This window comes from Lipophrys pholis, assembly GCF_963383615.2.
Source record: "Lipophrys pholis genome assembly, chromosome: 4".
Taxonomy (NCBI): domain Eukaryota; kingdom Metazoa; phylum Chordata; class Actinopteri; order Blenniiformes; family Blenniidae; genus Lipophrys; species Lipophrys pholis.
Genome location: NC_137637.1, coordinates 30,412,762 through 30,437,097, shown reverse-complemented (window position 1 = coordinate 30,437,097; position 24,336 = coordinate 30,412,762). Strand labels below are relative to the sequence as shown.

The following is a 24,336-nucleotide window of genomic DNA, read 5'->3' as shown; positions in this document are numbered from 1 at the left end:
ATTTAATTTCGTCAGTGACCCAATTATTTCTATGCAGACGATAAATTTTTTATTTTATGTTTTCCTTAGCTTTCCCGTCCATATTTAATGGTTTTTCTCTTCAGTTTACATGATAATTAAGACGTGATGGTTTAAAACGTGACGCACGGGAGGAAGAGTGCCTCCTTGTTCACGAGCTTGGACTTCTGCTTGTACCTGCTGTGAAGAAAAACAAGAAGGCGTGTCCTGTTTTTCGCCATCTCTCTTCCGACTTCACTCGCTATTTAGCCTCTCGAAACCTTTCTTTTTATTGGTGGGGTGTAATAATCCTGGTGTTTCAGTGGGTCCGGTGTCACAATACGAGCTCTCCAAGAGAGGGAGAGTAATGAACAGTGAGCATGAGGCTGGTTGTTCGATGAGTGCAGATGATGAATGACCGCAGGGAGGGAGTACAGGACCAGAGCACCGGCGCAGCCATTTGTTACTCTGCTGTCACAAATGTATTTTTAATGAATCTACACCTCTGACTCCTCTGCAGAGCAGGACTGTTCCTTAAGGCCAGTGTGACCTCGATACTTCGAAGCCGCGGCTCCGAACAAGCCCGTGTTTATCCCGGGCTGTATAATGCAAATAACCTTCTCCTTCTGTTGACTGAAGCCATCAGTCTAACGCTTCATTATCATCCTCACCTGCGCCGAGAAAGGAGCCATCCCAGTTGCTGTAATGTTGACAGATGGGAAGTTTTCACCTTGAATTAATCCTGTAAGCTCTCTGTTTCTCAAACTCTTTTTTTCTTTTTCTTTTTTTTTTTTGCAAGGATAAAAAGTCCTTAAAAACTATTTTCACCCTGCAACACTACCTGGAGGAGTTATTTAAAATTCATATAGTTCTGGCGATATGTTTGACAGCGCCGCTAGATCAGTGAAAGGTAAACACCATTTTATGCCACCGCTTGTCAGTTCTACCACGGACTATGTTTAAAATGCAGAGCTAATTAATCAGGATGAATATATAAAACGAGAGAAAAGGAGAAAGGGAAGTGAGAGAGGAGGAAAGTTTCCTACTGTTCCTACCTGCAGGCCAAACACCTAAAAGCTCGCTGCTGACACCGATGTGTGATGAAGTCAAGAGGCAAACTGTAGGGAACAGGTATTCACACACCTCTGCAATCCCAGCTCTCCCAATTTTCGTATGTGGACGTAGAAACTGCCGGAGGAGGGAAAAAAAAAAAAAAAATGTTCTGTAGACTGTCTGCATTTTTGAGGCTATCCAGGAGATGAGACACTTGGCCAGTGTTTGCAGTGACAAGGTTTGGATTTGTGAAGGATCTGTTGCAGCAGGTCTGTTTTATTAAGATTGAACATTTATTTGATGTGTTCTGCTGGTGAAGTATTTCAGCACTGCGCAGGTGGGGGGGCGGCGCTTTATTCCTTCCAGCACTAACAGATAAAATATGTTAACAGTAACGATATTACCCACGCTGCTCCGTCTATTCTGTGCTCCAAGATAACTGTTTACTATTTCTCCAAGCTCTCGTTTACTCCATTTATCCAGCTTGAGACACTGACACCAAAGCCCAATCATGAGAAAATATGCAGTACCCGATCTTAAAACTACCTCAGCTCTCCCGACGGCATCATGAAAAACACTGGACTGTCAGTGACGTGTTCAGCCTGTGCTCTTGGTGCATGCGATGCATTCGCAGCATCACATAATCATTGGCTTACCTGTTTAAGACTTGTGTACGTGTTGGCGGCTTGTCTCAGCTGTTTTTCTTGCATTTTCTTGTCATTAATTCATAAATCTGTTGTTTCTTTAAGCATTGAAATGCAGTTTATAAAGCATCTTCTTGTAAAAAAAAAGAAATGCTCCTTCAAATATTAGATGAAGGGTTCAGTCAGAGGACAGTTTCGCTGTGTAACGGCACATGGGATCATATCAAGATAAATATGAGCAGTACAACGAGAGAGATATTTTGAATTGAGAAGTAACTTTTATTTTCACTAACTTTGAAGACGTCAGTCACTTGTACAACCCTGCACATTCCCTGAGCCGGGCATTTATGCACAGAATAATATAGGATGAGATCATTCGCTAATTGAACCACAATGTGGGAATTTAAAAGAACTTTAAAAAGTAGCTCACATACACACATGACAAAAAAATACAGTGTGATAATCCACACTTAATAATGATGAACACGCTCATCATTTAAACAGACTTGAGATATCATTTACTGTGCCCTCTCTCTCTCTCTCTCTCTCTCTCTCTCTCTCTCTCTGTCTCATTAGGCAAGTCCATTGCTCTCAAGTAACACCGAGGCAAGTCTTTGTCCGCTCTGAACATATAGATTATCTACGTCAGGCTCTGACAGCTGCAAGTCTCTGAGATCCGTGCACATCCAGTTAGCGTCAATCCAGACGTTCACCTTGGAGCTGCCGACAGCAGCTCCCCCGCTGCCGAGAAAAAAAACGTTATGTTGGACAGCCAAGGAAGTCACATGCCATCCTGAGCTTGTTATGGCTGAATTAAGGTACACAGCAGCACTGGGGTGGAGAAGGAGGGGAATAAAATGATGTTTATGAAGGCATCTCGTTGCCGCCGGACGTCTCGGCGGGGCCCCTCTGCCTGACTGTGCGATTGGTCTTGACAGAGCTCTCCCCCGACTCGTGCAGCAGCGGGCGGCTGTTCTTGTCTCTGTCCTGGTCGGTGACACAAGCCTGGCTGTCACTGTCAACGGAAACAAATTAAGGGCTCCACTCCCAAACGCAACACATGGACAGACAATAATAAATGTCACTATTCTCGTGCCAATGACAGCCTGCGCCTCAGCAAACTGAAACACACAGCATTGAGGGAAATACTCACTAAAAATGTCTGGATCTATAAAGTTAATGATCACAAGACGGAGTACTCCTGTAAATTAGTTTGTTAGTGTAAATATTTCACACTGCAGGAACTCATTGCATTCGGCATTGGTCGACCCAAACTGAGCTTCAATGTCAAAGAAAGGTGATTCGAGTGAGTTTGAGCGCGACATGGCTGCTGGTGGCGGGTAGGCCGGTCTGAGTGTTTCAGACACGGCTGATCTTCTGGGATTTTCAAACACGACCGAGACGCAGAGAAATCCCAGAGGAAGGTCCGAAAGAGAGAAAATATCCTCTGGGTGGGGATGAATTGTTGATGGCAGAGGTGAGTAGAATGGCCAGGCTTCTTTGAGGTGACTGGGATGAAAAGTTAAACTAGCAACTTTATACCCAAATTAGAAAAGAAGAATCAGATTGCTTCTTTATCGAGACGGGAAGTGTAAATCAGTTCTCAACTTCTCCATCTGGCTCTTGAATGTTTGTGGAGTGGACTTTGTTAAAAACGGAAGCTTTTAAATGGAATCATCTTACAGGTGAGGGCAGTAAATGTTTGTACCTCTGTTGACTCTCCCTTGCTGAGATGCTGTCCTCATAGATTTTCAGCATCGTTGCTGTGCGGTCATCCAGGCGTTCTCTATGCTCCTGAAGCCTAAAGAAGAAATAATGCATGTTAACCCATCTCCCTGTGTGCTTTCTCACTTTGATAACCTTTCCCCGGTAAGGCTGTCTGTTTTTCTTGTCCACCGAGAACATTTCCAACTATTATCACAACTTTGTATTTTTGTATTTTGTGGAAAAACTTTAGAATTCAGGAGAGCACACAATGATCATTAATGACAGGACAGAGAATGTTCTCAAACTTTGACATATGTGATAACTAAGACTACAACATAATGTTGGTTATCATGGAGGCTATATGAAGTGATGGAGAGAAAAAAACCCTCAGTAGGAGCATCTTTAATAAAATCTATAAATGAAGGGACAATGTGGAAGCATCTTTATTTCAAAGATAGCCACGATGTATTTGACTTCTTGTTTCTCTGTGTAGTTTTGGCAAATGTGCTGTATTGTTTCACTTAACATGTAATAAAATATATATATCAGGATGAAAATTGCATGTCAGGCTTTTTGGGAGAGTGTTTTGGTTGGGCTTTTTTTTGCTTCGAATTAGAGCAAGCATTCTGCACTCTTGAGCCTTAACTGCAGCCGAGCTGCTGTTTGTGGGGCTGAGCTCGCATAATTAAGATAAACTACACCGCCCAAGTTCCCCCTAATGAAGAAACATGTTAGCGGGTTCAACAATGGGGCTGAGGGATGCGTCAACGTTAGTGTGATGTCAACTATAAAAGCAAAACGAGGCCATTTTAAAAGCTGGGAAAGCCGAAAGAAAATCAGTGAGGGTGGCAATTCCTTTTTTTTTTTTTTTTTTTTACTTTCTTATATTCCCTGTACTATACATACAGCCTGGTGCATAATGAAGTGGTCAAAACTGCTGAGGAGGCAAGAGTCAGTGTCATCAGTCAACCAGTACTACTCCAGAAGGATGAGCTCCAGAGTACAACACCTGGGCTCGAGTCGCTCTTTGACTTTGGCAATAGAAAGGATGTAGGGGCTGATCTGCCGGGTGATGGTGGTCAGGTACGAGTTCTCCTGTTTCAGCTGCATCAGGTCATGAAGCTGGGCTGCAAACGGTGCAAACACATTGGTTAAATCGAAACGTGCGCACCATTTGAAACAGTGACGGCCACAAAAAACAAACCTTCATAGATCTCCTGCTCGTTAGTGACCCTCTGAAAAGTTTCATCCCAAATCTGTGGAGGGGAGAAAAATGTGGAAAAGTGAGCTGATTCTCATGAAGTAGGATAATATGTGAGCTGCAGTCAGCCGGCTCCGGGGATTCCTTGACATTTGCTGCTTTTTCTTTTCCATCTGTTTGCACTTCTCGCAGTCTAAATTTATAACAATGGGCAAAATTGTGCTTGTTAGCATGCAGTCCGGGAGGGGGGAGGGGCGGTGGGGGGGTGTGGGGGGGGGGGGGGCACCAACTGGAGAAACTTTTTTCATCAGAAGTGGCTGGCACAGAAAGCCACCTAGTAAAGGTCGGGTGTCACCTGGCGCACCTCTTCAAACATGACTCTCATAGTTTCCACAGTGGAGTAATGGGAGGCTATCTGACAGTCGATGTGCAGCGATCGGTCCAAGATCTCTCCCATTTTTTCGGTGTTGATGATGGAGTGGTGCTTGGTCAGATCTCTGTGCAGCTCCTGGACCTGGTCCTTCAGGCCCTGGATGTCTGTCTGGAGAGTCTGTGAACACACACACACACACACACACACACACACACACACACACACACACACACACACACACACACACACCACACACACACACACACACACACACACACTTGAGATGATAGGTGCACAGATGCTAGGTGATGTGCATCCGAGTGTGAAAGTCTCGTTGCTAACTGGACAGGTTGAGCAACAAACTCCTCGAGGATTTTGTGCCGTTGCCTCTTCACCGTATCCGTCTGAAAGCTCCTCGCCTATTAAAGTTGAAATCGGGAAGAAAAGTTTCTTCAACGGGCCAGTGTGTATCTAAATACCTTAAAGTCTCAATATTAAAACCCCCTAAAGTCCTTGTGAATCTGAAAAATTTTATCCTGTGTCTATGGCCCCATTATTGACTTATATTTCAATTAGTATCAAATTAATGTGAAAAAAACCTCAAACAATTGGAGTATTTTTGCATATGATTCCTTCCCTTTGTCTTCCCGTGAAACCAACCGCGGAACCAACCTCTGATATAAACAAGCTTGGTTCTTTTGTGCATATAAAGCCTGATTGGCTGCAGAAACATCCTACACTGACCTTCTACGCTATTTATTTGTTGCTCTCATTAGCATCTCTTTATCCAGGAAAGAATAAAACAAAAAATGCAGTCGCACACAGTTATCACAACACACCTGATGGTACAATGGCAAATAGAGAAATAGGAAGAAAGAAAGAACAGAAATAAATACACCCTAAACATGCCTAAAAAAGATTTTATCAGTTAAAAGTGTCTGCAAAATGATGGTATTTGTACATAATCCTTATTTTTTCTGTTTAAATGGCTTTTAAATCATTCATTAAGTTTTGTACTGATTTTGTACATACTTATCAAAAAATAAACTATTTGTGAATTTCATAATAATGTAGGACCAATAGATCAAAACAGAACAAATCCTTCTCATCTCCAGAACCGTGAAGTGTTTTAAGCAGAAATGCATACATGTAAAGAATGAAATACCTTCACTCAGAACAAAGAAGTATTTATCTGTGAAGTTACTCTGGCACACATGGTTTCAAATCATCTTTAAATGTGTCCCTCGCTTGTTCCCGTAAGTTTGTAAACTTGTGGCAGTAAATGATTTTAGTCATCAAGGGACGCCGCTCACCCGGTACGTGTTCTCATAATTGCGGCAGTGCTCGGTGAAGGGTGTTTCCCGGCCCTCAGCCAGGAGGACCTTGGTACAGATATTGCGATGCGACGTGGGCCTTCGCCCAAACGCCGAGCCGAGGGGCATCTCACTCAGAGACGGCGAGCGACAAGACACAGAAAGAGGGGAGTGGAGCCTGAAGGAGGAGAAGGAAAAGAATCACTTCTTAATGTAGCCCATGTCACTGTGTCTTGTGACGTAGTTCATGCTTTGACCAATCAATTGTGTCTTATAAAGTGTCTTACAGACAACCAGAAAAGACCTGTGTGGGACAGTACCCTTATGTCACCTCTAAAATTGTCTTTCACCCGTCTTGCAATCCTGACACGTCATCATAAACAACCCAATCCTGTTAATGACCATTAAAACTACATAACAGTTCATCAATGTGTTCACAGAACAAGACAACACGGCTCATTTTTCCATATTTATGTTCTTGTATTTCACCTTTTTATTTTTCATTCTTACTGTGTGCTACACTTATTATGTCTTTTAATCTCTATATTTGACTGTTAATAAGGTAATAGACCATAATTTACCATAACCAAGTTTTACATGGTCTTTTAACGACATCATGAAGATCAAAATTTACATTTCTGGGGGTGCAAAGGGCTGATCTCTTTGCTTTTTAATAGTAATCAGACCAGAGCTGCACTGAAACGTAATTTTGCAGAAGTTCTTTTATCAGGCAGGAAAAGAAGCTGTGACGGTGCACAGTTTCAGAACCACAGACTACAGGACTTCTTCCTTGAAGCACACGTTGCTGCAATAATCTATTTCAACGTCATATCGACGCTACAATCTACTGACATGCTTGTTTCATGTCTTCCTCTTTAACACCTGCTGTCACTCTTTATCGTGTGTCCGAAGTAAATCAATACACAAGTTGTTACTCGTAATAACGCTCCATTCTCATCGCAGTCCTCTTCATAAGTGCTCAAGTTAAATACACTTTCATATATGCATACAAATATAAATGACATGGAAGATCATCACTTACTGTGAGTAGATGATGTTGGATTTATTTGGATTCAGGTAGGACCCGAGTCGCTGGCTTTATGCCTTACACAGCATTACTGTGGACAGTTCCACGGTGGCTGGGGTGGGAATGTATCCCTCTCACGTTTCTTTATAGACAAATGTCCCCTGAGCATCCAGGCTGAGTCCCGACGCAGCCACTCTAAGACCCTGACACCACTAAAGATGCAGCATTAGTTGCAAGAGAGAATGTGCAACTGCAACAAATTCACTTATCTTCTGTTCTGTGAAATCCTGATCAAACTAAAGGCCACCAGCCCTATGCCTGGTTTGCATCCTGCATTAGCGACAGTGAAGAAAGATGCTGTCCGACAGCGATCGTTAGACACAACAGCATGTGCAGCATGTGTTCTCAACAATAACACCTTCAGGAGAAGCTTGTTTGCCCCCTCTGACTGTGATTCGAATTATTGAAAAGATTTCAGAGTCTTTTTCTTTTTTTTGGCAGCTTCTTTTTCACTGGCTTCATCAGAAATGCACACAAAATGTAAAAACCCAGGGTGAGACTTGACTTCCGAATCCAATTGTTTTCATCAAACAAATTCAGATGAGTCTCTTCACCAAGCCAGATTATTTTCAGATATCCAGCTGGTTAGAATGAATGCATTCTGTTCCTTGTACTGTCACATACACATGGTAATCATAATAAAACAAAAAGGTAAAAAAAAAAAGTCGCAAAATAAAATAATCTAAAATTTACCTGGGATCTATTGGGCTCCGCTCTTTTTGTCCAGACTTGAAGCAAACTGTCAGACACATACAGTATATTCCTCTCACTCTGCCATATACATGTCATCCTCTGCACGTCCAGCCTCTGTCTTCCAACCACTGACGCCAATTAAAGATTCTGCCCGTGCTGAAGCAGTGACATCAGCGGCCTGGAACAAAATGCTCCGGCGTGCCAACTTCCAGATGAATCACAAAGAGTTCTGTGAAATTATGATAAAAATAGTTCCAGCCGGCCGGCCACCAATCCCAGCCCACTTTGCGTTTTGTACTGTTGGAGAGTTGTCAGTCTGCTGGCATTAGTAAGTGTACTTAAAGACCTGTGAACACTGGGGGGGGGGGGGGCTGTCAGGGGAGTGTTTGTACGTGGAAAGAGACGAGAAGCACTGAGAGAGATAACAAAGCTTTTTGTTTTAAAGGGCAGACGTGTGATAAACTATTGGTCACATTCACTGTTCATACTGGGGCAGATCGATGAAGCTGTGAATCAACTGGAACAAATCTGTGTTCAGGAGCTGTAGCCACATGGACATCATCCATTTGACCATCATGTACTTTCTACACAGCAGGACTGGGGCTTTCTAAAATGGGACAGAGACCCCCCCCCCCCCCCCCCCCCCCCCCCCCCCATGCAACAAGGTGAGTTACGTAAACGTATCTGTACAGGGCGTACAGACAGGCGGAATAGCTGCCATAGTAGGACTCAGCATGGCGCCTCCTCTCCTCTCTCTCTGCACTCCATCTGTACTTACAACCATTGGAGGTGGGGTTTGGAGGCTTTTGAGAGTGTGAAACTTTCAGCCGTGACTCTTCACTTCCTTCTTGGAAGAATTCGAAACGCGTCACAAAGATATTCAGGTGATCCGATCTATCATTGTGATAGAAAGACTTAAGAGGAAGGGATCATTTAGCGACGGGAGCCAGGTGACACGGGGTGGCAGGCGGCGGCGGCGCGTGAGGTTCAACCATCTTACCGTGTCGCAACACCCGTGGAGCCGGTGACAGAAGGAGGGCAGCGCTGTCCGAGCTGCAGCAGAGGCTCCAGACTGCGTGCAAACTCACTCCTGTACTCGGTGTTGATCTAACGGAGGAAAGTATGAAGGAGAGCAAACAACAAAGATTACCATTATAATTGGATATGGAAGTGGGTCGGTGGTGCAACACTTTACTGCTAATGCTGTTTTATAATGGATGGATGGATGGATGGATGGATGGATGGATGGATGGATTAATTTATATGGGGATACAAGTGCAGATGGAGATTGAACCACGAACCTCAGTTGCCGCCTTCGTAACAAAGACATAAACACACACTCCAGTTTTTCTATTGTGAATTTTGATTTTACAGTGTATCGAGATCTTTTTTCTTTTTTTCTTAAATAATTTTCAGTGACATTGACATTACTGTTTATCATTGTTGGTGCAAAGTGAAAGATTTCCCATATTGCTGTAGTTGTGCACTGGGTGGTCATTTACTGAAGTGTTCAGTCACTTCCTTTCTTCCAATCGAACTCTTTGGCCACAACTCCAAGGACACTTTAAGCTTTATGTGACTATTAATTCAGCCGCTGACACAATCTCTTGCTAAGATGCAAAAATGTATTTGAATTTGGAAGAAAGAAAAAAAGCATCGATAATTGAGAAACTGCCAGCAGGACTGGAAATGACTGCAGTGCAGAGGTACCTGCAGTCAGTCTTGGTTTGATAATGTAGACATGTTGGCTTGGAGACACTCTCCTGTGCTTTTCATAAAACGAGCCAAAACCTCCCACTAAATCTGCAAACGAAGAGAACATAACTGAGACCCATGATGTAGTTAGTATTTAAGTATTTGGAAGTTAAAACCAGTTAACCAGCCCGGATTGTATGAGACAATAAGTTTTATAACTTTCTTTCCTATGAATAAGTCAGGACTTCCTTTAGCACTTATACATTCATGATATGGGATTGTGCATAAATTACTTGGGAATCATCTTTTCTTTCTAATTCAAGTGCCTGTTTGCCTGTTTTTGTTTTATGGTTATATGGAGTGATAACTGTGATTATAACCAACTATGAGACAGTAAAGTAATGACCATAGTAACAATTCAAACTAAGCTTCCCTCACATTATATATAAAGGGACAGATTTCTAAAAAAATGTAACCTGTTTTTAAAGGACTCCATCCAATGATTTTCTGCGGTGACTGGTTCCAGTAATATGCTTTGCTGTGTGGGATTTTGTTTACTGATGTGAGGTTATATATATGCTGTGTAACATATTCTGTAATGCATCTCGAGAGATTCCTTCTCATTTACTGTGTAAAATATATCTTCTTGAGTTTGTTTTTTTTCCTGTGTGTTGTTTCTTTCTTTATAATGTATGGCGACTTCTATCCAACGGCTGCACATAAAGTCTGTGTTTTTCTTGATAAATAAGGGCATAAAGTGGCTATTAGAAGGCATTAAACTTTCTCGCCACAGAGGAGAGACGGATGAAACTACAGTGAGAACAAGTGAAACAACTAATCGGTGCACTGCAGTGGGTTGAATTCCAAATGTAACCTTTTCCCTGCTCTGCATGGCTGCTGCTCTTTTACTCACTTTGCTGCTCTGCACCGGTCTCAGTCGATGAGGGAGCTTTACAATCCTCTTCAGCCTCTCCATGAGTTGCTGCGTAAGCAAGAACATCCGGGTGTGATTCAGTGAACTGTTTCACCTCTGGACAGCCTCCGTTTAATAAAAAAAACAACAACAAAAAAAAAAAATCCAGTTCAGCTAATACTGGAACGTTCCTCCGGCCAAGACTTTTCTTTTGAAAAGTCAATACGTCACATGATCCTTCATAATCAGTTCATTCTGAATTAATTCATACAAGTGATGAACAACTATTTAGCAGTTATTTTATGTCAAATCGTGTTTTCCCTTTTCAACCATTCATTCGGTTTTATTTACCATTATGATGCAGCGTTGTCGGTCATAATTACCCTAAATATCGTTTATTACAATATCAGCTTGGTGCGATATTGACAGGTGATAGTTTATAGACCCAAACTTTTGCTATACTCACATAGCCCATATCCAAAAACTCAAACTTGTTGGCAGAGCTGAGGAAGGCTGAGCAGGTGACCAGGTGGACCTAGAAACATCAGGGGGGGGGGGGGGGGGGGGTCAAAGGTCAGAGTTCAGCCAAACTGGGTGAAATAGTACAGAAATTATGGTACGAATTGAGGAAATACACAACAATCTCATGAAATCTAATAAACAGGCATCGATTGAGAGTTAGGATCTTGAAACCACAGATTTACATTTAAAAACTCTAGTAAGGGATTATAATTCAAGTTTGTAATCCCTCATCAAGTTCATCAACTTTTTCATATATCTAGTATATGTTCATATGTTTAGTATAGTATTATATTGTTTCTCTTTGTTTACCATTCTCTTAATGGTAAACAACTCGAAGTGCGTGTAAATAATTCTTTTAGGAACTAGTTTTGATGAAAACCTCAGTGGGGAGACGCATATAAATATCCTGAAGTCAAAATTATGTGTGAAATCAGATCAGTATGAGATCAAAATTCTCTAAACTTATTATACAATGGTGTGGAAATATGGGGAAATAATTATAAAACAAACATTGATCCAATTTTTACTTCAGAAGAAGCCTCATAAATCAAGCTGATTATTGCGCTCCAACAAATCCTCCATTTGCCATATCAAAGATACTAAAAATACACCATAATGTCGACCTTAATACACAAGCATGTTTTTTTTTTTTTTTTGTCAAATATACTTAATAATCCTTCCAAATGTGTCAAATATTCTTTAAATCCTTCAAATCAATAATGCTGAAAAAAAATTGTCGTGGACGAGAGGTCCGGGACCACATGGACGAGTTGTCCGGGGTTGTAGTTTTATGTACGAGTTGTCCGTGCACCGTGGTTTTGTTAGTATTGTCAGTAATGAGCACGTTCTACCATCAGATCTCTCTACCTGTAGAGTCGGCAGGAGGGCAGAGAGGTGGGACAACTGTTCCTTCAGCGCTTTCTCCTTCTCCTCGTGTTGACTGTGAGAACACACACGTGTAAGACGACGCCTCGATATTCGCAGGCCGACAAAATGCTCGGAGGCTTCGGCTCAGGAGGCGCAACCATAAACAACATGCTCCATATTTCCAGAAGCTAATCTGTCTGTCTCCTCCTGTAACAAACACAGCGGCCGCGGACGCAGGGTCCGGACACACAAGGAGCAACCATAAATAGCCTTTAACACTCTTCCGGGAACCCGGCCAGTGGACCGCTTCCAGGCAATGCAGAAAAAAAGAGAGAGCGGGGTGGTAAATAGAGATAGAGGAGGCACTGGCCACAAAAAAAAAATCTCATTAAAGATCCCCACAGAGAGCAGCCTGATACACTCACTCACTCACTCACATACATGAAGTTGTTCTCATTCAATCACACATGTGAATAGAGTGAACAGGGAGGAGGAAAAGTGCTCGGAAATGGCCGTTATTCAGATTCTCTCGTTGTAAATCAGAGTTTGTCGGTTGTTAGGTTTGTTTATAAGAATAAAGGAAACCTGCATTAAACACTTTTTGTCTCTTGATCATTAAACTGTGATGAGTCATTTCATCAATTTCCACTGATGTGCGCCAACTTCAATCTGCACACCAAATTAGTCTCAGGGCTTAAATGACATCAAATCAAACGTCATTGATTTCTCAGGAGATCTATCTTTAATTATTTTTATGGTTGGATAACCACTGCATGCTAAATTAATGGTTCGAGAAGCCGATACTCAGCTTTTTAAGTGTATTTTTTTTAAAATATTTATCACTTTCTGGTCTTGTTTCTGCTCAAGGAAGCAGCTGCAAAGTGTGTTGTTGTTGTTGTTGTTGTTGCAAGCTGCCGCAAAGGAGAAAAAAATAGATAAATAAGGGAGAGTGTAATTCTCAATATACCATGTAATGATGGGAAAAGCACAAGTACACTTTGATGGTTAGTAAAGGAAATGCAAGATATTGATTTCTCACAAGGCCCCAACTGGTCCTGAAGGGTGTGTTTTTATTGTAAAATAGAGAGAATCAGTAGAGCGCTTCCTTCTTCTCTTGCAACAGTTTTTTCTTTTTTTTTTGTTGTTGTTGACATTATATGCTCAAGCAAGTCTATAATTCGCGTATTGTCAATGTGTGTGCCAGTGATTTTCAGCTGGCGTCAAGTAGCAAACATTGGCTTGAAAGCTGTAATCCCACTGAAGTGGTTTTAATTCCACATCGAGGCTTTGTGATGAATGGAAAGCTCTAAGAAAATGTGTTTGGTGCAGACAGACATTATTCCAGAGCAAACAGTGCCCTGCCATTCATTACCCTGACTACAATGCAGCGTGACACAATGGGGAAAGAAGGTATCAAGTCCCTCAGTGACGGCAGGATAATAGCATTCAAATTAAAAGATATGAAGACAGAAACTTTGCCTCACTGGAAAAGTGTTTTTTTCTTTTTTTAATACGATAAGAGTAAATCTTTGTGTTTCGTACCTCTGAGCTGCTTTCAGCAGAATCTTCTTCCTCTCTGCTAGTTTTTCCTGTTGGAGAAGAAAAGAAAAAAGACAGAGTCTTTCATTCCTCACGCTGCAGTGAAAATGGCCTGGAGCTTTATAATACCTAATGAATTTTCAAGATGGGCACAGAAAAAAAAAATAAAAAAAGAATGGCGCACAGTTCACAGTGTGACGTCTTCTCTCTTAAGATTGTTCATTAAGCAAAGGGAAATACACTCTCCTCTCAAAATTAGGTTAACAGAGACATCCGGTGGCCAACTGGTGCCAATGGCGCCAACATAGAGGAGAAGGAATAGAGTCAAATAGAAGAGAGGAGGATGTTTGATTCACATTTTAGGGGGATTAAATGGTGGAAATTTGTCATCCAAGCTGCTGAATCAAAGGAAATATATCTGACAGTCATTTAGTCCACATGAGTTCATTTTTCAGCTGAAGCTGCAGAAAGCCCTAAAAACTATAATTAAGTGAACACAAAGCTTCGCCTCATCTGTCTGAGATGGTTGTAGTAAAGAGTAAATGGGACTTAATTGAATTAAATAGTCGTGTAAAAAAAAAATAACTTGCAAAGTAGCCTCGACCACCAAAATCCAGCTCGATGCATACCAGTTGTACATGATTATTATTATTAGAACCAAAGAAATGCAGAAATAGAGAATGTTTCAATGGTATCTGTTAAATGTGTGAATACTGCTCCTCGGGCACAACAGTTAGTGTTTCTACCGATGGTCAGTGAACCAAAGTGTCGTCACCAGGGTCGATTATTTAACCTGCAAACTGTTGAACAGACAGCAGATCGCATTTTCTTCTTCCTCCACGTTCAGACACACTTCTCCTATCATCGCCCTCAGCAGGAGGATTGCCTCTCCAGTTGAAGTTTGCAGCTCTTTCACCACCTGCAGGGAGAAGACGAGGCTCACTGTAACTGTAAATTAAAGAAAATTTTAAAAAAGCCAGTGCGGTCGACTAACTTTAATTCATCATCAAAAGCTTCTTGATGCTGAGAGAATAATATAACCCGACTGAATGGGAAATACTGAATCAACAAAAGTGAAAACCCTCATCGTTTATGTAATTTTAGTGCTGCAGTACGTTAAATACAGACTTCACAATCTCATGTTCCAGTAAAAATATAGTCCTTCGACTTGTTTCTCCCTGAGCGTGATCTCCACCGACTCACAACCCTCCTGGGATGAAAACGATTAATAAGATTGAGTCATGGATGATCGTGTGACCTTGAGTTTAACTTTAAAATGGAAAAATATTTACATAATTTACCCCATTACTATCTTTTTTTCATGCTATTTTCATTGTCTTACTTCCTCCAAGATACTTTAATTTATGTACCTTATTCTAAAGTTGTGCCTTGATTTCAGTTTTACCAGTTCTCAGTTTGAACAAAGTGTTTGTACGCCAAAAAACTGGAATAAACTTCAACAGAAACTCCTCAAACTGTCAGTTCGGTTTGTAATGAGAGACTGAAAAGTCTCCAGAGTTCGTCTGAAAGCTCTTCTTATCGCTCACAATCATTAAAAATAATGCCGCTGCGCCTTTTCATATATGTTCTCGTACTTTTATTTTTGTCTGTCTGTCCCTTCCTGTGACATTATGTGAGTTTGTGTTTTAAAAAGAAGTTGCGATTACCTGTATGACAAAAGTTGAGAATTAAAATAAAATAAAAACAAAAACAAATACAAATACAAAAAAAAACAAATACAAAAAAAATTAAATTAAATTAAATTAAATTAAATTAAATTAAATTAAATTAAATTAAATTAAATTAAATTAAATTTCTTAATATCAGTTTTGCTTTTCTATTGTCAAATAATAATAATGTGTTATCTTAATATTATTTCATGTAGTTTTGTCGCCCGTTTTACCTTGTTCTTCACATTTTAATATTCTCTCCTGTTCAGTTTTCTCTTTCAAAAGGTACAGGTGATTCACTTCTCTTTTTCTTAGTCAGCATCAGTTTCCTTGTCGTATGTTTTTGTGGTCACGTCGTCACTGATCGATAGAGTGACTGTTTGAAACCAGCAGGACTTCAGAGAACCCTTGCAGGCACAGGGAGGACGTGAAAACTCCCCACCAAGGCCCGAGTCTACAGTCTCACCGCCAGCCACTACACCAGTGAGTGAATTATGTATGATGACATTTTTATTTTGTTGGATGTTCTGAATATGTAGATGAGCAGACAGATCTCTCTCACCAGCACAGCCTGGTCCAACATCTCACAGCCCTGTGCGTAAGCCGTTTCAATATCCATGCAATGACTTCGGCTTTCCCTGAGGACAACGGAGAACAACAAAGTTATTTATTACGGAGAAAAGAAGAGAACTAAGATCAATCACTTTATTTCAGTGTGGTGGATTCACTCACACTTGCATGTCTCTGAAGCATTTGATGCAAAGCATAGACTTGTTCTCTGTTGAGAAGAGGATGTAGGGCTCCTCGTGGAGAGCTGAGGAGACACAGACGTCTTTTTACCTTCAGGGTGCCGTCATTAAAGTATCCCGTTTTTTCCGGTGAGCAGATTTGTGACAAACGGGGGTTTTTGGAGTACGAACACGGGTTCGCCTGCTGCAAGCGTGAGGCGCTCCTCGTTCTGGGTGAAGTGTGGTTTACCTCCACGGCTGGCTTTTGTTCTACCTCCACAAATTACCGCGGCACAATCCTATGCACGAAAACATGGATAACATGCAGCCCCACCCCCCCCAAAAAAACACAAAAAAACAAAAACCCAAAGAGAACACAAGAAGACAAGCCCCTGTTGGCCCGAATCTCGTCAGGAGTAAATTCCAGGTGGTACTCACAGCATTTCCTGTGCTTTGCTTTGGTGCGTTTGGCCAGGGACACGATCTCATGGTGGGAAAACATTCTGGCCTTATGTGTCAGCTCCCTGCACGCAGCGCACAGCGGCTGGCTGCAAGTATTACAGTAATACATCACCCCTGTGTCCTGCACAAAAGAGGGGGGGGGGGGGGGGGGGGCGACACATAAACTCTTTTATTGTTTACTGTGTTTATTAGGCGGGAGGAAAGAATTACTTCTACTTGAGAACAGTAATATGTCTTGCGTTGTCACTGCTAATGTAACATGTTGTCATTAAATGTTATGCAGGTTTAATACCGCCAGGGTATAATAGCTTCTGCAGGCTTTAATATCAGAACTCAGCCGTGTGTACGTGCGGTCGGGAAGTCGAAAAGTTACCAGTTGGGAAAGTTCTATCTCTAAAATAAATGGGCACGTTCACAACACAAGAGACAAACGAGAAGCCTCCGCCACACAATATCACACGGATGGATGAATTCCATGTAAGCCACCTCTACATATTTGGAATAACTGTTGTTGTTTTTTTTTGAAGCTGGTAAATACTAAATAATAAATCTCTTGATACAGTTTGATGTTTTTGTTACATCAAGTATTTCGTCTCTTTCACAGTAACAATAAATACAGTGAGAAATCTGTGTGGTTTGATTAAATGATGACCAGTTTTAGCATCAGATTAATTGTTATCATCGCCCCCTTCATGGTCTTTAGCCCCCCCACAGTGCTCGGACTAATAGAGTCAGGCTTTCTACACTTTAACTGCAATTAATCGGGCGTTATTACAGACATTACTGCATCAGGAAGACATATTATCTCTCGTTCATGCTGCTTTCAGAAACTTCCCACTGTCCCTGTGGGAATTCTCACTGATCATCAGCAATCAGGTGTATTTTCCTCATTTGGAGGTTTGAACTTTTCTGCTTTCCAGTTATTCTAATTTGTAAATATTTGATTTCAGATTTTCTTGGTGGTTTCTCTACATTAAGCAGTTTTTCATTACTGGAGCGCGGGGTGGCTGCATAAATGCCAACAGCTTTTACCAGTAAGGGGTTTTTTTTGTTGTTTTTTTTCAAAGATAAAAACCAGAAGAATATCCTCTGAGCTTGACGGTTAAAAACCTCTCTGCATCGAGGCTCTTAAATTGTAAGTGACAAATAATTAAGAACCAAATATAAAGTGTTTCTTCCAATAATGGAAAAAAAAAGCCTTTTTGGTCTATAAATGCTTCAAACATTCTTTAGTCTTTTATTTTTCTTCTGTTTTCACACGTTCTGTACTTTCTGCTGAAATATCTTAATAGTCACAGAATTATGGGAGTTTTGACGGTTTATTTATTTATTCATTTTTAACTTCGTGAAGTGTTTCACCATTGTTGAATATACTTGGAAAGTGCATTTAACTAATTGATCACGTTAAAATATGCCCATAATATAAGGTATATGTGAAGCTGGGGCCAAGAGTTTTTGTTTTTTTGCTTTTACGAAAATTCAAGTTATTTCAGGCTTTAGCTCTAAAATATGCAAATTAATATTAGCCCTTCACTCTATTTATTATAATTCAGTCTCTTTGTACCTTTATGTTACTTTCCTCGTCACAGTTGGCACACTGCACCGTCTCCTCAGCATCTCCATTATTGTCCACCAGAAACTTCAGCAGACGATCCTCTGGTGGAAGTCCGTTATTTCCTTTAATTATCGACGGGTATCTGTTTCGGAGAGAGACATTCAAACAGCTTCAGTGGTTTGTTCAGACAAGATATGATATTTATCATTAAATCACTCAAATTTAAGTGTGAAGGATAAAATATTCCTTCGAAAATGTTCAAATCAGAGATACTGCAGCTTTCATTTTAGAGCTTTCACTTATATATACATATGGATATATAAAGTTTAGTTAATGTCATATTACACATAAGAAAAGAGTACAACATTGATTAAGAACAAACAGTTCCGTCCACTGCGAAAAGCCAAAGTCACACAAAAAGTGTCTTTTCAGATCCAGTCACAAACTTCCTGAGTAACTCCTGGCTGGTTTTCCGCCCTGGGAATGGTCTTCTTTGCGCACAATACGCCCAAGTACTTAAATATGTACATTTTACTTTTATTTTCAATTTGTTTTGCTAACAAAGACAACCATGTGGTTAAATGAGAAGAAAAAAAATCATGCCAAACTACAGTAGAATATTGCATTCCCGCAAAATAAAAAAGTTTTCCCATAATAAACTCAAACATGGTGTCATTTGTCAAAACATTAATGATTTTCTGAACTAAAAACCTTTCTGAATTGTTGTTTCTCATTTAATTCAACTAGTTTAGTTTAGTTGATTTCATGTGTGACTGCATTTTTCTGAAAAAAACAAACAACTAAAAAAACCCCACAAAAAACCAATATATCGTCTCCCATAAAATAATCAATAAACAATGAACATAAACTTATTCTATTCTGATAAATAGCAGTTTGTGACGTTTTAGTGCAGTACCACAGACAGTCTGCGGGGGCGCTAGATTTCTCCTGACCGACCGCTGCATGCTACACGTAGAAGAAGAGCATCCGGAAGTGTGCGTCAGTCACGCTGCACGGCAAGTTGGAGAACCGTCTGGAAACTTCTCTGCCTCAGAGAGGCGTCGGAGGATAAACGACAGCGTGTGTGAACAGTTTGTCCACCCAGGCGTTAAACATGTCCGTGATTTCGGAGGAAAGTGTTCGAGGTGAGAGCGTTTTCAAGGATATCAGCGCCGATGACGAGGACTCGCAGCCCACCGAGATCGAGAGTCTGTGTATGAACTGCTACCAGAACGGAACCACCCGCTTGCTGCTCACCAAGATCCCTTTCTTCAAAGAAATCATCGTCAGCTCGTTCAGCTGCGACAACTGCGACTGGGCCAACACCGAGATCCAGTCCGCGGGTCGGATCCAGGACCAGGGCGTCTGCTACACACTCAAAGTCCAGAGTAAACAGGACCTGAACCGGGAGGTCGTCAAAGCGGAATGTGCGACCACCAGGATCCCGGAGCTGGACTTTGAAATCCCTCCTTTCACCCAGAAGGGCTCTCTATCCACAGTCGAGGGTCTCATAGACCGAGCTGTGGCCGGACTGGAGCAGGACCAGCCCGCCAGGAAAGCCACCGACCCCGAGGTGGCCAACAAAATAGACGAATTCATCGAGAAGCTCCGTAAGTTGAAAGACGTGGAAGATGAATTCACGGTGGTGATCGAGGACCCCTCTGGGAACAGTTTTGTGGAGAATCCCGTGGCCCCTCTGAAGGACGAGGCGCTGACCGTGTCCCGGTTCGAGCGGACGGTCCAGCAGGACATGCAGCTGGGGATCAGGGCGGACGATGACCCGGAGAAGGAGCCCGACTCCAACACGGTGGAGGCCATGAGGAACGAGGTGCTGGTCTTCAACACGAACTGCCCAGAGTGCAACGCGCCCGCCTCCACCAACATGAAGCTCGTCCAGATCCCCCACTTCAAGGAGGTGGTCATCATGGCCACCAACTGCGACAGCTGTGGCCACCGGACCAACGAGGTGAAGTCAGGTGGGGCCACTGAGGAGCTGGGCACCAAGATCACCCTGCGCATCACAGACCCGTCAGACATGACCAGGGACGTGCTGAAGTCTGAGACCTGTGGCATCTGCATCCCGGAGCTGGAGTTTGAGCTGGGGATGGCAGCTGTGGGTGGGAAGTTCACGACCCTGGAGGGTCTGCTGAAAGACATCAAAGACCTGATTGTGGCCAAAAACCCTTTTGTCACAGGTGACAGCGGCGTGACGACTCGGCTGCAGAAGCTGGTGGAGTTCGGAGAGAAACTAGACAAGATAGTGGCGGGAGAAACGAGCGTCCACTTCATTCTGGACGACCCGGCTGGGAACAGCTACTTGCAGAATGTGTATGCGCCGGACCCGGACCCGGAGATGACTGTGGAGAAATACACCCGCTCGTTCGAGCAGAACGAAGACCTCGGCTTGAATGACATGAAGACGGAGGGATATCAAGAAGAAAACTGAACCCAGGGAGCAGCTTGACCGGACTGAGCGTGGCCATAATTTAATAATGTCTCATTGTATGACCAGTGTCATTATGTTGCTCTGTATTTTCTCTGCTTTTCACCCTTTTTTATTTAAGTTCAATGCTGGTCACAAGTGAGAGTTTTAAGTTGTTTAAATGTACAAAAGAAAATTTAAAAATATATAAGTAACTTGGTTTGTATAGTAACATAAAGATGCCGCTCTTAAAAGTTCCATGCTTTAAATATGCTGGTTGCATTTTTGTATCATCCCAGCAGATGGCGCTCTGTCATCTCGGATTTAAAAAGATTCTTTTCTTTGTCGACCACAATGTGTGCAACAAATTAATCCGTTTTTACGCCTGTAAAGAATGCGATTGTCTTAAAAAGCGTTCTTCTTTAATAGTTTGGCTCTTTTTTGACAACTTAAGACCAGATGCAGGTTTGTGCTTCGGGTTCTAAAGCCAATTGTCTTTTCTTTGTTAGTCCTGGTAGAAACAAGACTCACCTGTTTGCTTACAAATCTTTTAGCTTTTGCGTTATCTTCATCTAATAAAGAGCTTCAATAAACAACACTATTGTTGGTCATTCATATGTTATACGAGTGAAAACACATTTTAGATCAGGCCAAAGTTATCTAATGAAATGATTATGATCAAAACTACATCAGATTTGAATTTTTTCATTCATTCTCATGAGACATTTAACCTCGGGTTGAGGGGATAAACGCATGCAGGTGTTGTATCCAGCATTTCATGCGACATTACCACATTTTACTGGGAAGTTTTAATTAAAACATTGCACCTCTCACCCTCATTGCGATTCGGTTTCACTGTCGCGGTTGTTCCTGCCGAGAATGTTTTATCTATTTTTCATAGCAATGGCGGTCTGTTGTGTTCCACTAATAGCCGAGAAGTGAATTCCTAGATTACACAGTTCTTGAGTGAGCAGCTGCTGATGGAAATAGCTGCCAGACAGCAGGCCTTGTATGCAGAGCCCAGACAGCAGAGCACTGTGGCTCTGCGCCCACTGGGTGATGGAGAACCATAAAACCATTGATTGTTTGCTTTCCCCCTCCCATTTCTCACCTCTGTGCTCGCTGAGTGAATGCGCCTGCATTTCAATACTTCCACCTCAGCTGCCGACTCAAAATACGAGAAATGAACACGGGGTACGTTAAGACGTGGGTGTCGCCCAAAGATCAGGCAGTTCATGAAGCTATTCATATTATTCTAATCAATTCATAACACCTAATAGATGTGGACGTGTAAAGAAACACGACTTTCCAAATATTTTCCTAACCTTGTGTTGGGGACTACGGAAGAACTAACAGAATTAGTAATGCAGTAATAACTCAGAAGCTGTTGTCGACTTGCAGAGCCGCTGTCTCTTCCGATCTGCTTAGTGAGCTAACTTTTAAGGATTACCTTCAGCTGCTCTTTTAACAGTCTCTTTAATCTCGAACTAAGACCAACTGACAGCGACATGAAAGATGTCCCCCCGTGAGTAACGTTAACGTTTGAATTTACCCACCGTGCTGGTGATGGATTAGCTGCATTATATTAATGCCAGCTTACCTTTATAAGAGCTGCCTGCCGCTGTTTGCATTATTACCACTTCTTCCTCTTGTCGTTCGTCCATCAATCTGTTTCTTTAAAGAACAGCAGTGATAGAGCATCTTCCTTGAATTGATTAAATTGAGTTCAGCTGAGCTCAATTTTAGCTGGAGTTTAACAAGAGTTACTTTTTAAAGTAACCAGGCCTGTTTTTACTAGGAAGAGTAACACCACTACTTGTGAAAGAAGTAATTAGTTACTAATCAGGATTCCAATTTTTTTCAAAAACTTGCAAAAATGTTGCTCACAGCACAAAACACATTGAGGACAGAGATGACGTGAGTGCGACAGCTTGGGGTTGTTTAAAAAACTTCACAAGAACAAGGTGTGCTCATTTTGAGAATAATGTGAGGACGTTCAGACGAGATATCAAAATTTGTATTCCTCTAACGATGCAGTGGTGTTTTTTATTTTGTCTGACACTGCAAAATTAAGACTTTTATATTCACCTTGCATCAGTGGGCAGAAATATTAGGAAATTCAACACTGCCGCAAATTCCAACTTGGAAAAAAAAAAGAATTTACAGTTGATTGAAGACATTATAACTCTTCTAAAGGCAGAATTTATTGCAAGGCCGTAGACTGAATCAGAGCACAATGTGCCTAATGAAGCAGTCAATAAGCATTCATCCCTGCTTCGATGGGGAAAAGTCAACACTACAGACCTGAAGGTGACTGCAAAACTATGAGTCATTCTTTAATAAGGGATGAAATGGGCTTGTATCAAGTGACCGCCTTTTGATTCCCCTGAGCTGCTCGTACTGCTGCCAAATACCAGTATGCTTTGTTTGCTGTGTGACTGGTCTTAACGGAACTTGCAGCCCCTTTGAGTGTTGGGGCCAAGGGCTAAATAAGAGACTGGGATGACCTCGCAGCTGCTCCAGCCACTCAGTCCTGCCCTGCACACACCAGGCCAGCAGCGGGTCACGGCAGCCTCCTCCCCACAAAAAAATACCGGTTTTGATTCTCTTTGAAGCCAATAGGATTCTCCTCAACTCTGCTGCATGAACTGAACCAACGTGGAATGAATGTCATTGAGTTTTACCAGTGTAGAGATCCAAAACATCACATGTATCATTTAGATATACAGTTTTTAAAGCAAGTAAAATGTGTCATCCTTTGGTTATTATGCTGTGTTACACACATAATCACAATGGGAGCATGGGATCAACTCAAGTCCTGACTATAGTCATGAATTCACATTTTTTTGAGGATATACTGTTCTTTGCAGTAAGTGTACCACAAATACTTTGGTTCCTTCGGCAGAAACTATGACATTGTGTTGTTAAACTTTAAGGTATTATCTCTTACCCACAGAGGGGGCAACTGAGGCGGGCGTCATTGGTCCGACCCCGCAGACAGCGGGCACAGAAGATGTGATAACAATCCAACAAGCATGGGGACTGGTACTGCTCGTGACACAGGTGACACACCAGGGGGTGGACATTAGCACAGTCCACATTACACAGATTACCCAAGTTGGTGAAGATGCCTCCTGCCATCTGGGGACAACAGAGAGGGAATTACAACAAACCGTGAGTCTACTGTGTTTCTAAAGCCCAAGTTATCACGTCTCTTGCCGCGATGGAGCCGAATCACAGTCCAAACATTGCAGTTATTTTAAGAGAGGTTAAGCCACTGTGATGTAAACACTTTGATCACGAGAGTCAGATAATATTTGAAGAGGAATCTTTTCGCTCTTACCCCGTCAGATATGTAACGAGAGCCCGGAGACTCTGCTTCCACTCACGGCCGCCACGTCGCACTGTCAATGAATGGTGAACAATGGCAGTATATCCAGTCACCAAGACTTACTGTAAATGTGGTACGCTGAACTACAGAAAGTACAGAGAGACACTGTCTTACCTTTCAGCGGCGCTATCAGCCACCCCCAGCAGGAATGACAGCAATGCAGAAACTCTTCAATAGTGGGCCGATGGGGTCCGTCCACCAGGCAGCTGACAGCACACACCTCATGCCAGCCCCCCCCCCCCCCCCACCACCACCACCACCGAGTGCTGCCAGAGTGCAAAAGGGGCACTCAATATTGCTATCACACACTGACAGGAAATACAGCTGTCCCATTTCCAATGTCGCACTGTCAGCTCACCTCGGACATCAGCGCTGGGGAAAAGCAAAGAATAAGATGAAAATTGCAGCTGTACAAAGCCCCTGAATCTGCTGTGAAAAGAAACACTTGAGCATGGAGAGGTGACTTCCAGCACCGGACAATGTGTAAAAGTATAAAGCTTAGTA

At 42.1% G+C, this 24,336-nt stretch overlaps 2 protein-coding genes across 3 annotated transcripts; one reads left to right on the top strand and one right to left on the bottom strand.

The window, feature by feature from the left end:
• Positions 1-1,954: 1,954 nt before the first annotated feature.
• Positions 1,955-24,087, bottom strand: rnf207a (ring finger protein 207a). Of its 2 annotated transcripts, none has more exons than XM_080462369.1 (19): positions 23,947-24,087; positions 23,785-23,845; positions 23,392-23,582; positions 18,029-18,161; positions 16,441-16,585; positions 16,007-16,088; positions 15,837-15,912; positions 14,398-14,523; positions 13,608-13,654; positions 12,066-12,138; positions 11,143-11,211; positions 10,677-10,745; positions 9,069-9,175; positions 6,289-6,466; positions 4,967-5,152; positions 4,606-4,657; positions 4,411-4,528; positions 3,403-3,495; positions 1,955-2,709 (listed from the first exon to the last, which is right to left on the bottom strand). In XM_080462369.1, exons 3-19 carry the CDS (start codon positions 23,580-23,582, stop codon positions 2,559-2,561), a joined length of 1,896 nt encoding a protein of 631 aa, XP_080318495.1. In that variant the 5' UTR covers positions 23,785-23,845; positions 23,947-24,087; the 3' UTR covers positions 1,955-2,558. The 2 variants fall into 2 exon arrangements, with proteins under 2 accessions (XP_080318495.1, XP_080318494.1); XM_080462368.1 differs by having other exon boundaries at positions 1,955-2,435; positions 23,947-24,084.
• Positions 19,001-21,022, top strand: zpr1 (ZPR1 zinc finger). Its single transcript, XM_080462370.1, has one exon. It carries the CDS (start codon positions 19,134-19,136, stop codon positions 20,463-20,465), a length of 1,332 nt encoding a protein of 443 aa, XP_080318496.1. The 5' UTR covers positions 19,001-19,133; the 3' UTR covers positions 20,466-21,022.
• Positions 24,088-24,336: the final 249 nt, after the last annotated feature.